The sequence below is a fragment of the Aotus nancymaae genome, unplaced genomic scaffold, assembly GCF_030222135.1.
Source record: "Aotus nancymaae isolate 86718 unplaced genomic scaffold, 86718_ANA_hifiasm-v0.15.2.pri h1tg000011l, whole genome shotgun sequence".
Classification (NCBI taxonomy): Eukaryota; Metazoa; Chordata; class Mammalia; order Primates; family Aotidae; genus Aotus; species Aotus nancymaae.
In genome coordinates, this window is record NW_026988422.1 from 79,808,014 (window position 1) to 79,821,004 (window position 12,991).

The window sequence follows — 12,991 nt, forward strand, 5'->3', positions numbered from 1 at the left end:
CATCTCAAAATAAACAACAAAACAAAACAAAATGTAAGCTGTTTGGAAGCTGTTTGATACGTAAAATGCTGTACAAACACTGGGATTTATTTTCTTTGACCTCATTCTAAAATTCAAACAGCAGGCTGCTATTCCAATTCCATCACAACAACAACAAAAATAGGATTTTTTGCAGTATGCTCTTTAAGCTTGCATTAGAATGCAATTCTTTTTAAGAATAAATTGCGCCGGGCGTGGTGGCTCACGCCTGTAATCCCAGCACTTTGGGAGGCCTAGGCGGGTGGATCACGAGGTCAAGAGATCGAGACCATCCTGGTCAACATGGTGAAACCCTGTCTCTACTAAAAATACAAAAAAATTAGCTGGGCATGGTGGCGCGTGCCTGTAATCCCAGCTACTCAGGAGGCTGAGGCAAGAGAATTGCCTGAACCCAGGAGGCAGAGGTTGCGGTGAGCTGAGATCGCACCATTGCACTCCAGCCTGGGTAACAAGAGTGAAACTCTGTCTCCAAAAAAAAAGAATAAATTGCATCTAAACACTGCACTCAAAATGTGTTTCTGAAAGGACTGATATTGGTTGCCTTGAGGAGCAGAACTGGGTGGGTGGTGGTCAGAGGTCATAGGGAATATTTTTCTCTGCACCTTATGTTCTTTTGGATTTTGAACCATGAAACTGCAGTGTTCAAAAGTAGATGCAATTAAAATTTTTAAAAAAGAAAATTTGGATTTCCAGTATTTTCCTACTTGTTCAGCCAGAATGTGGCCCGCCATCAGAGTAGACATGGGGACTGCTTAGAAGTAACGTAGTGTCACACAGGTGCTCTGTAAATACTCAGATTCCACATTTAGTGAATGTATATTGTCTTTTTAAATTTTTTTAAATTTTTAAATTTTTTATTTTTTAAAGACGGGGTTTCACCATATTGGTCAGGCTGGTCTCGAACTTCTGACCTCAGGTGATCTGCCCGCCTCAGCCTCCCAAAGTGCTGGGATTACAGGCATGAGCCACTACACCCGGCTTGTCTTTTTTTTGATAACCATAGTGATTTCGGTCTGTTATGGCAATGGGAATTAAACAAAAAAAGACTAACCTCTAATTTTCTTCTATCTTTTAGCAAGATTGTCTCGACCATTTACTGGTCAACTTAAGAATGGAAGCGCTCTTTGTGAAGGAGAATTTTAATATTCGATGGGCCGCCCAAACAGGATTTGTGGAAAACATCAACAATATCCTCAAGGAGTACAAACAAAGCAGAGGACTAAGGGTAACCATCACTGTTTCCCATCGAAACTTCTGATTCAAGCAAAGTAAACCAAACTTCTAGTGTGATGATGCCAATGGAACCATTTGCTTTTTCAAATGTTCAAATTTCTAATTTCAAGTTGTTTTTCAAATTTGACAAATTTTTCCAGGTCTATCACATTTACCTATATATTAAACAAATACTTGTCAACCAAACATGAACAGTTTTAAAGTTAACATAGATAATAATGTATGCAAATTGCACATGACAGGAAGCTCAAGAGTGATGTCACAGTTTTGTCCATATAAGGAAGAATATTAAATAAGGAAAACTATCAAGTGCTTTACTGGCTTGCTTGTTTCAGGCCTGGGTATACATGTGGGAGGTAGAAGAAGCCTGATTACTACTTTGATCTCTTTCTAACTGGTCAAAGGACACACTGGTCATTTTAATCATCACAACTTTTCAAGGTAGATATTCTTTTTTGAGAATTAATTAATTGGCCAGTCGTGGTGGCTCACACCTGTAATCCCAGCACTTTGGGAGGCCAAGGCAGGTGAACTCTCTTGAAGTCAGGAGTTCGAGACCAGCTCGGCCAACATGGTGAAACCCCATCTCTACTAAAAATGCAAAAATTAGCTGGGTGTGGTGGCATGCACCTGTAGTCCTAGCTACTAGGGAGGCCGAGGCAGGAGAATTGCCTGAACCAGGGAGGTGGAGGTTGCAGTGGGCCGAGATTGCACCACTGCACTCTAGCCTGGGTGATAGAGCAAGACTCAGTCTAAAATAAATTAATTAATTAAAAGAATTAATTAATTAATTGAAATTGACAAATGGAAATTACATACATGTATCCTGTACAACATAATGTTTTGAAATATGTAGACATTGCGAAGTGGCTAAATTGAGCTAATTAACGTGTTAACTCACACCCTTATCATTTTTTACGGTGAAAGGTAGATATTCTTATCTCCATAGTATAGATGAGGAAACTAAGGCTCAGAGAGATGGAGCAACTTTTTTTTTTTTTTTTTTTTTAGACAGAGTCTCACTCTGTTGCCCAGGCTGGAGTGCAGTGGTGTGATTTCAGCTCACTGCAACCTCCGCCTCCTGGGTTCAAGCAATTCTTGTGCCTCAGCCTCCCGAGTAGCACCTGAGATTACAGGCATGAACCACCACACCCGGCTAATTTTTGTAATTTTAGTAGCGATGGGCCAGGCTGAGTTGTTCCTGACACATCTTCTTATGTGGTCCTGTCCCCCAGCCTCAGATCAGCCCATGTAGTTGGTGCTTACTGAATACCTATTGAATGAATGGACATGAAACAGAACATTAACTGTCTGACCAGGGAGCAGACACTTTCAGGATGATGTGGCAGCCACTGTGGTGGTGGCGGCAGGGTTAGAGGCAGTGACTCTGGAGTCTCCACAGAAGAGTGAGAGTTAGCCTGCAGGGTCCAGAGACTGTTTTAAAAGGGCACTCCTGGCCAGGCACGGTGGCTCATGCCTGTAATCCCAGCACTTTGGGAAGCCGAGGTGGTCTAAAGTAGATCACTTGAGGCCAGGAGGTTAAGACCAGCCTGGCCAACATGGCGAAACCCTGTCTCTACAAAAAATACAAAAATTAGCTGGGCCTGGTGGTGCACACATAGTCTCAGCTACTCGGGAGACTGAGGCAGAGAATCACTTGAACCTGGGAGGCAGAGGTTGAGGTTGCAGTAAGCGAGATTGTGCCACTGCACTCCAGCCTGAGCAACAGAGTGAGACTCTGTCTCAAAAAAAAGGCACTCCTCTGAAATAAAAAAAACACTCTGTCTAGCTACAGATCATTCAGAGCTTGCTGTATGTTCCTTACTCTCTCCTCTTTCAGCCAATCAAGATCTGCATTCTCGGCCCCCCTGCTGTGGGAAAATCCAGCATTGCTGAAGAATTGTCCAAGTACTACAAACTGCATCACATCCAACTGAAGGATGTCATCTCTGAAGCCATAGCAAAACTGGTAACACTTTTAACTACTTTCCTGGGCATTTTAATTAATTATTATTCTTGGGGTGAAAAAAATGTATATTAGAATTAGCCTGCCAGACACAGTTTAGATGATCCCAATTTTGTTGGCAGTATCCAAGGCATCTTAATCAGTAGCCAAGGGATCATCTGCCTTCTCTTCCCCGTCAGGCCCGAGCAGCGTGTTGACCTTGGCCGCATCAGCATCAGAGGGCTTTTTCACAGCCTGCTGGGTGTGGCGCTTGCTGGCTTTGGCATCCGCAATCAACACGAGTGTGTGTTTGTCTCCTTTCTTCTTCATGGCCAACTCAGGGGTCGGGGAAATTAGTTGATGATGGCGGAGTGGTCCTGCTGGTTTCTCCTGAGGACACTCTTCGGAGGATGTCCTGGGACACTGGAAGGTGGATGACATGCGGCTCTTCTTTTCTTTGTGGCTGTGGACACCTTTCAGCACTGCCTTCTTGAGCTTCAAAGCTTTTGCTTCGGCTTTGGCTTGGGGAAGAACAGGAGCTTCCTTCATTACCTTCAGCATCATCTTGTAAAATGGCTTTTTGTTTTTTTGAGACAGAGTCTACTCTATCGCCTAGACTGAAGTGCAGTGGCACTGTCACAGCTCACTGCAACCTCTGCTTCCCAGGTTCAAGCAATTCTCCTGCTTCAGCCTCCCGAATAACTGGGATTACAGGCACGTGCCTGTAATTTTTGTATTTTTTGTAGAGATGGGGTTTCACAATGTTGGCCACGCTGGTCTTGAACTCCTGAGCTTAGGTGATCTGCCTGCCTCGGCCTCCCAAAGTGCTGGGATTACAAGCATGAGCCACCATGTCCTGCCTGAAATGGCTTTAAACTACTTTATTGGGAATTTTAACATTTTAGAAATGCTTTTCTTAGTTTTATAATAAACAAGCAACTAATTTTATATGACAGTAAACAAGAGATTTATTACCAGTTATGAAAGCACAAAACTCTACAGGGCTTTCCTCTGAGATGGAAGCAGTTTCCATGAGTTGCCCTTGAAATTCAGTCTGCCTCTAGCTGTGGTTCAAAGTATATCTTGTGTTCTCTCTGTTGCCTGGAACATTTTTAGGTTTTTTATTCTTGTTGTATGTTTCTCGGTATTATGAGACTACTTATTTGTAAACTGCTTTTTATCATTTTATTGGAAATGACAGATACTGAGGAAGTTTTCATAAATGATTATTAAAAGACTTGACTTCTGCATATGGTTCCTTCAAGTTAAGATACAATCCAGGCCGGGTGCGGTGGCTCAAGCCTGTAATCCCAGCACTTTGGGAGGCCGAGGTGGGTGGATCACGAGGTCAAGAGATCGAGACCATCCTGGTCAACATGGTGAAATCCCGTCTCTACTAACACAAAAAATTAGCTGGGCATGGTGGCGCGTGCCTGTAATCCCAGCTACTCAGGAGGCTGAGGCAGGAGAATTGCTTGAACCCAGGAGGCGGAGGTTGCGGTGAGCCGAGATCGCGCCATTGCACTCCAGCCTGGGTGACAAGCGAAACTCCGTCTCAAAAAAAAAAAAAAAAAGATACAATCCAGTATCTTAGAATAATACATTAGAAAAATGTTGACTCCAGCAGTTCTGACATTAGCACAAAAATAGACTATTTTCTTAAATATAGTATAAGAAAAACCTCAAGGCTCTCACGTGTCTTTTTGGATATGCACATCCTGCAAAATTTTGCATGACAGCTGTCATAGGGTACATGCCCTATTTGGGTCCCAGGCTTTTTCTGGGATCACCTGCCAGCTGATTTGTGAGCAGCAAATCAATGCAGGGCATCGTCCAATGTGAATATCCCTGTGGCATGCAGGAGGCGATTGTTGCACCTAAGGATGTAGGGGAAGGAGAAGAAGGCGAAGAGGAAGAGGAAGAGGAGAATGTGGAAGATGCACAGGAGCTCCTAGAAGGTGTCAGGGAGAGCATGGAGCAGCATGCAGGTAATGCACACGCAGCAGATAGCCACGCCACTCTTATAAACAGTGGCTATTTTTTAAAAATCTGTTGATAAAAGACCGTTTACAAAAAGGAAAAAAAGACTGTTTACTATTAAGAGTAAAGTACAGGCAAATACGGTGGCTCATGCCTGTAATCCCAGCACTTTGGCAGTCTGAGGTGGGAGGATCATTTGAGGCCAGGAGTTTGAGACCAGCCTGAGCAGCATGGTGAAACCCCAACCCTACAAAAAAAAAAAAAATTAGCTAGGTGTTGTCAGGTGCAGTGGCTCATGCCTGTAACCCCAGCACTTTGGGAGGCCAAGGCGTGTGGATCACCTGAGATCAGGAGTTCGAGACCAGCCTAGCCAACGTGGTGAAACCCTGTCTCTACCAAAAATACAAAATATTAGCTGGGCGTGATGGCACACACCTGTAGTCCCAGCCACTCAGGAGGCTGAGGCAGGAGAATTGCTTGAACCTGGAAGGCAGAGGTTGCAGTGAGCCAAGATTGCACCACTGTGCTGCAGCCTGGGCAACGAGAGCAAAACTCTTTCTCAAAAAAAAAAAAATTAGCTAGGCATAGTGGCATTTGCCTATAGTCCCAGCTATTTGGAGGTGAGGCAGGAGGATCACTTGAGACTGGGAGGCCAAAGCTGCACTAAGCCATGATTGTGCCACTGCACCCTAGCCTGGGCAACGGAGTGAGATCCTGTCTCGAAAGAAAGAAAGAAAAAAGTGAAGTATAGAAATTATAACAAAAAAAAAATTCATCCACAATCTCATTGTTAACATTTTGGTGATGACCTGATGGGAAAGAACTTCCTAACTTGAAAAGAAAATAATCGGCCAGGCACGGTGGCTCACACCTATAATCCCAGCGCTTTGGGAGGCCAAAGTGGGCAGGGACAGGAGTTCGAGACCAGCCTGGCCAACATGGTGAAACCCCATCTCTACAAAAAATACAAAAATTAGCCAGACATGGTGGCATGTGCCTGTAATCCCAGCTACCTGGGAGGTGAGACAGCAGAATCGCTTGAACCAGGAGGCGGAGGTTGCAGTGAGCTGAGATCGTGCCACTGCAATCAGCCTGGGAGACAAAGAGAAACTCTGTCTCAAAAAGAAAAAAAGAAAAGAAAAGAAATCACACGTGTTCATAAATCACTGGAACCCAGGAAGGAAAGGCTGCAGTGGGCCGAGATCACACCACTACACTCCAGCCTGAGTGGCAGAGTGAAACTGTATCTCAAAGGAATAAAATAAAATAAAAATAAACTTTGTCAGTTAAAAAGACAACCACTTGGTTGGTTGTCCTTTTAATTGGACAAACCAAGAAAAAACATTGCCACTGATATAATAAATTAATATCCTTAATATATAAAATGTTCAGACAAATTGATAAGAGTTATGAAATCCTTAATAGAAAAAAAAGGATGAATGTAATAAACCAATAATTAATGCAGAAAGACGTATACATAAATGGAACATTTTTCTTACTCAGTTAGTAATTAATTGTAACCAGTTTGTTGAACAAAGTAATCACAGTAAGGTGTTGCTTTAAACTCAAACTGGATTCATTGTTTCCCTTGGACAGAATTTCAGGCTGGTTCCATTGCACTCAAGAGTGAGTGAGTAGGCCTTTTGTTTATTCCTGCTTTAGGAAATCCATTCCTATCAAATAATTACAAACTGAGTTTTGAACTGAGAGGCCTCTAAGGGACTTTACTACTCGCAGGAAAGCAGTCAGTAGCAGTTATTAGAAAACTAAGACCATTTCATTTTTACGCTTGGACAGTTGAGCTCCTCCGTCAATCTGGTTATCGCAGGATTGCCTTCCGCCTCATCTAACGCAGTTTCTCCCCTTGCTATCTTCTCAACCACTTTTATAGTCCCTCCTCTTCCTTCCTCCTCCCCTCTTACTGGTGGCCATTTCTGATCCTCCAGGGATCAAGGACAGGGGAGAAGGACAGAGAAGGATGTGCCAGCTTGGATGTAAGTTGGCACTGGGTGACAGATGGCATGCTCACTGCTCCTTTGTCATCTCTCAGGGGCTCTTGAGATTCTCCCACTGAGAACTGCCCACCACGCCCTGGGGGCACGGCTCTTGACTGCCTCCATGGCCATCACTGGTCTTCTGGCACTCCACTCCTTTGCCCCAGAGGTTGTTTTCTTCCCAGCTACTCACCTCCATCTGGGTCGGGGACCTGTTTCCCTCTCCTAATTTCATCCGATTCCCTACCAGGTGTCCACGTCGCTCACGTTCCACTCAGGGAGCCCACAACTGTCTGGGGCTATTTGCCGGTGGCCAGCTTGAGGAGAGTTTGCTCTGGTCCCTGGTACCTGGTTCCTTATGTTTGTCACTGCCCACTTCCATCGAGGTCTCTAGTCCCCTGTCACTTTCCTTGAAGGCCAGGTTAGCCCCAAACCTCTTCTCCTCCTTCCCCTGGCCAGACCAATCTGGTTTTCTGGGATGGAGGAGGTGGTTTTGCATACAAACACCAAGTGTCCACTGAAAGCTGAGTCTTTTGGTTTCTGCTTTTTGTTAGCTGCACCAGAAGGAAATGGAATCTAGAATTTTAGAGAGATTTCCCAGAGGGGAAAGGAGCACGCAGATGAATCCTTGGGGATATAACATTGCCTGTGCCTTCACATAAGACCTTTGGGGATCACTGTTTTGCCTTTAGGGAGTCTACAAGAGTGGAATTGGGCACAGTGGCTCATGCTATATTCCCAGTACTTTGAGAGGCCAAGGTGGGAAGATTGTTTGAAACCAGCCTGGGCAATATAGCAAGACCCTCCATCTTTACAAAAAAAAAGTCTAACAGAGTCCTGATGCTCACCTTTTGGGTGAGGTGGAAAAAAAAGCAAGATAAAATGTTCCATTGTGAGGCCATCTGTGGAAGGGAATCTGCCAAGGCCACATTGAGGGGTGGGGGCTGGGAGTTTTAGGAATCCACAGAGTACATGGCTATGTATGAGTAAAGCTTACAGCTGGGGTATAAGGCTAGAAATGGGGTGCCAGGAGCAAGGAACTATGCCATCCCCTAAGGAGAGACAAGAATGTCTAATAATCAAGGTAACAGGACTTGGCAAACATTGAACTTTATTTATTTACTTACTTATTTTTGAGATGGAGTCTCACTCTGTTACTTAGGCTGGAGTGCAGTGATACAATCTCAGCTCACTGCAATCTCCCCCTCCCGGCTGCAAGCAATTCTTGGCCTTCCGAGTAACTGGGATTATAGGCGTGCACCACCACACCTAGCTACTTTTTTGTATTTTTAGTAGAGACGGGGTTTCACCATGTTGGCCAGGCTGGTCTCGAACTCCTGGCCTCAAGTGATCTGCCTGCCTTGGTCTCCCAAAGTGCTGGGATTACAGGCATGAGGCACTGTGCTTGGCCAAACATTATTTATTGATAGACTTATATAATTGGTCTTTGCAAGGGCCCAGAAATCTTCTCCAAGGGCTTAACATAACAGACGGTGTGAAGTACCAGCTGAACTCTTTTCATGCTTGGGGAGATGAACACATAGAACAAGAACTACAGCAGAGACAATGCCCAGCTGAAAACAGTCACCCCAGGCTCCAGAAGGTCCTGTCCTCACGTGCTGTTCTTCCCCCAGGTGTGAGAGGCCAAACAGGTTCAGCAGCCTCTGGCAAGAGAGATGTAAGAAGGGCCCTAGGAGGGGGTGAAGGAAGTGGTCTTGTAGGGAAGATAAGTCTTTTTTTTTTTTTTTTGAGAGTCTTGCCCTGTCACCCAGGCTGGAGTGCACTGGCATGATCTTGGCTCACTGCAACCTCCACCTTCCAGGTTCAAGCCATTCTCCTGCCTTAGCCTTGCGAGTAGCTAGGATTACAGGCACCCACCACCACACCTGGCTAATTTTTTGTATCTTTAGTAGAGATGGGTTTTCACCATGTTGGCAAGGCTGGTCTCCAGTTCCTGACCCCATGATCCGCCTGCCTCAGCCTCCCAAAGTGCTGAGATTACAGGCATGAGCCACCTTGCCCAGCAAAGCTAACTTAGTCTTTAGAACAGCTCCTCTCCCACATGTGACTCCCCCATCCCCACCACTTCCTACAAGATTGGAATCTTTCAATTCCTTTTAACTGCAGGAAGGTAAGTTCTTCTTTCTCAAGTGTGTTCAAAAATCCCTCCTATCTATATTTACCTGAAATGAAAACATGGACCTTGGCTATGTTTGAACAAAACAAAACCTTTGAACCCATGGCACTGACGTTAGCTCACTTTTTCCTCACAAGACTGCATTTGTTATCACATGATTCTAATGATTCTAGCAAAACTAGTTTCCCAGTCCCCCAGTGTGGCCCCTCCGTGTCCTAACTCCACTCCCATCGGCCCCGATGGAGCAGCAAAATAAGGGCTTTGTTACACCATAGAGTGGGCTAATTACAGATTTTGTGCTCACTTTATATATTTCAAAAGCATTGTGAAATTACTGGATCCAGTTGGTAGGATTCCTGGTGATCATTAGACTAGTCTTTCAATTTTTCTGTGAGTTTGAAAATAAAAAGGGGAAGAAAAGACTGTAAATGTACCAACTTGTTAGTATCTCTACATGGCTCATTGTAAAATCTTGGCTTGAGCTATCTATTTTTTTTAAAACAAAACGCATATTATTACTGTAAAGTCAAAGTCTCTTAAAACAGTTAACCTTGGCACCGGAAGTCTAGTCAGAACCATTACCCATGAATTAACATGGTGTTCTTTTCTGTTGTTGAGACTCACTGTTTCCCACACCATCTTCCACAAGACTCTACTAAGCAAGAGGATGAAGAATGCACTTGAAAGTCACCAAGCATGGCTTGACCACTTGCTTAGTTCCTGACTTCAGACCAATCACTGCCTCTCTCTGAACCTGTTTCATCCTGTGTTTTAAAATAATAATAATAAAATAATAATAAAAAACCACACACACACACAAATAATAATAATAATAATAAGAGAAAGGAGAGGAAAAGACAGAATAAACCCACCAGCTTGGAGGATTAAATGAGGGTAACATAGTGATAACCAAGAGAACATGAATGAAATTGCTCTATAAACTCTAAAAGCTTACACAAAGTACAGTATCACTAGTAACAGGGAAGGGTAGGAATCACCCCTGAACAGTCTGAGCCTGTGGAAGCCTGGACGTGGCTGGGTGACAGTCACTGAAAATCTCAGTCCTGGAGCAATGTTACCGGAAAGGGGGTCTCATCCTAGATCCCAAGGGCAGGTTCTTAGATCTCATGCAGGAAAAAGTGAGGGTGAGCCGCAGAGTGTAGTGAAGTTAAGATAGTCTATTAGAGACTACTCTGTTACAGAGCAGGGTGTCCTCAGAAAACAAGAGAAGGAACACCCCACAGTGAGAAGAGGCAGTTTATTGAAAGCTACTCCATCACAGAGTAGGGCATCTTCAGAAAGCAAGAGGGGGAAGGCCATACTTTAAACATAATGCCTGCTTGTATAGGTTGTTAAGTAAGTGTACTTGGCCAGGTGCAGTGGCTCACACCTATAATCCCAACACTTCGGGAGGCCAAGGTGGAGGAATGCTTGAGCCAAGAAATTCCAGACCAGCATAGGCAACATAGCAAGACCCCATCTCTACAAAAAATAAAAATAAATAAATAAATAGCCAGGCATGGTGATGTATGCTTGCAGTTCCAGCTACTTGGGCATGGATGCAGGAGACTGGCGTGAACCCTTGAGCCTGGGAGACCGAGGCTGTAGTGAGCCGAGATTGCACCACTGCACTCCAGCTTGGTGGAGTGAGACAACAGTGTACTTTATTATAAAGGCTTATGATCAACTTGTGACAGGATGTTAGTATTGTTTCTTATGTTACTTAAGAACATAAGTATGTTATGTTACTATTGACTTCAGTGAGAATTTATAAGTGAGCTATTACTTTTAAAGCAAAACCTATTCTTAAACTAAGAATGCTTTTTGTTCTCCAAATATCAGGACATTTCCATAAGTTCTGGGTCTTTAGTTAGTTAGCATCATTAACTTGGTCCCTCAACCATAAACATCTTGTGACCAAAAGTGCTCAACCCCCTGGGAATGTCACCCAGCAGCTTTGGCTTTATCTGACCTTTATTCAAGATGGAGTCACTCCAGTTAGAACAACGGTTATTCATGCCCAAGTCTCCAGACCCACTAAGGACATATCTAGCTTGGCAAACCACTTAGTATGGATCCAACTGTACCCTGGAAATATTTTGTCAGTTTTATTTTACCTTAATATACATGTATACAGGCAGTAATTGAACGGCTATTACACAACCATTCAGTGAGTTTACCTGCTTTCAAGAATAATGCATGTGGTCACAAATGAGAGGCAGAAACACGGTATTAAAGACCTAAAAATGCAAACATCCTATAAATAAATGTCCACATTCCTTCTGGAATTCCATACAGATAAATAAGGTAAAAATTACATTACTTTGTCAAAGTAGAGGAAAACCATGCTTGTTTTTGTTTGTTTTTGTCGATACACTAAAAGTAGAGTAACGCCAAAGGGCTTTGATGAAACTTGTCTGAGTTCAGATTATTTTATGTAAAAGGATTAAAGTAAAAGGATTAAACTGGTGAATGGTTTATCCAAGTATTCAAGTAGGTGAATAAAAGAAATCAAATAATATGAACATAGGTAGGAATGATTCCTGGAGGGATTCTTTTTGTGCCGGGAGGAGGTTAGGATTTTGCTCTGTCACCCAGGTTGGAGTGCAGTGGTGCAATCATAGCTCACTGCAGCCCCCGTCTCCTGGACTCAAACAATTCACCCACTTCAGCCTCCCAAGTAGCCACCACGCCTGGCTAATTTTTTTTTTTTTTTTTTAAGTAGAGACGAGGTCTCCCTATGTTGCCTAGGCTAGTCTTGAGCTTCTGAGCTTAAGCCATCCTCCTGCCTCACCCTCCCAAAGTGCTGGGATTACAGGCATGAGCACCTGGCCCCTTCCTGGAGGAATATTAACTGCCTACATTCTTCATGACTAGCTATTTGGTGAACTGTCAGGATTAACATGAAAAATACACAGCTGGAGAGAGTTGCCCATTTTCCTAGAAAACAAACTTCATTTTTCACTAACATCATGTAGAAACTCCATACCATTACTAAGCCTTTAGGCTGGCTGCGATGGCGCACGCCTGTAATTCCAACACTTTGGGAGGCCGAGGCAGGTGGATCACGAGGTCAAGAGATTGAAACCATCCTGGACAACGTGGTGAAACTCCACCACTACTAAAAATACAAAATTAGCTCGGTGTGATGGCCTGTGCCTGTAGTCCCAGCTACTTGGGAGGTTGAGTCAGGAGAAGCGCTTGAATCCGGAACGTGGAGGTTGCAGTGCATGGAGGTTGCAGTGAGCCCAGATTGCACCACTGCACTCCAGTCTGGCAACACAGCAGACTCCGTCTCAAAAAAAAAAAAAAGCCTTTAGACCACCAACTTTGTTTTGGCCCTATTAAAATGCTGGAGAGTATTTCTTGGTTTATGGCATTTTTTTCCCTAATACTGCCCAAATAAACCTATAATGAACCTAAAGTCACAGGTAGCAATGGACATTCTGCATGCACAATAAAAAATGCCACCAAAGGCAAACACCCAGCAAATCAAAATGTTACTGAGGAAATCTGTAAGTGTAGATGAATATGGGAAAAAAAAAAAAAAGGAAAGGTTCACATGAACACAAGTTTTTTGTTTTTTTTTTTTGAGATGGAGTCTTGCTCTGTCTCCCAGACTGGAGTGCAGTGGTGCTATCTCAATTCACTGTAACCTTCGCC

General features: G+C 43.7%; 1 protein-coding gene across 1 annotated transcript in view; it reads left to right on the forward strand.

The window, feature by feature from the left end:
- AK7 (adenylate kinase 7) overlaps positions 1–12,991 on the forward strand; it is an 87,200-nt gene that overhangs the window by 51,810 nt on the left and 22,399 nt on the right. Inside the window, exons 10-12 of the mRNA XM_012471269.3 lie at positions 1,115–1,264; positions 3,113–3,241; positions 5,079–5,205. Of these exons, the coding sequence (XP_012326692.2) occupies positions 1,115–1,264; positions 3,113–3,241; positions 5,079–5,205 (406 nt within the window). The remainder of the gene's footprint in view (positions 1–1,114; positions 1,265–3,112; positions 3,242–5,078; positions 5,206–12,991) is intronic.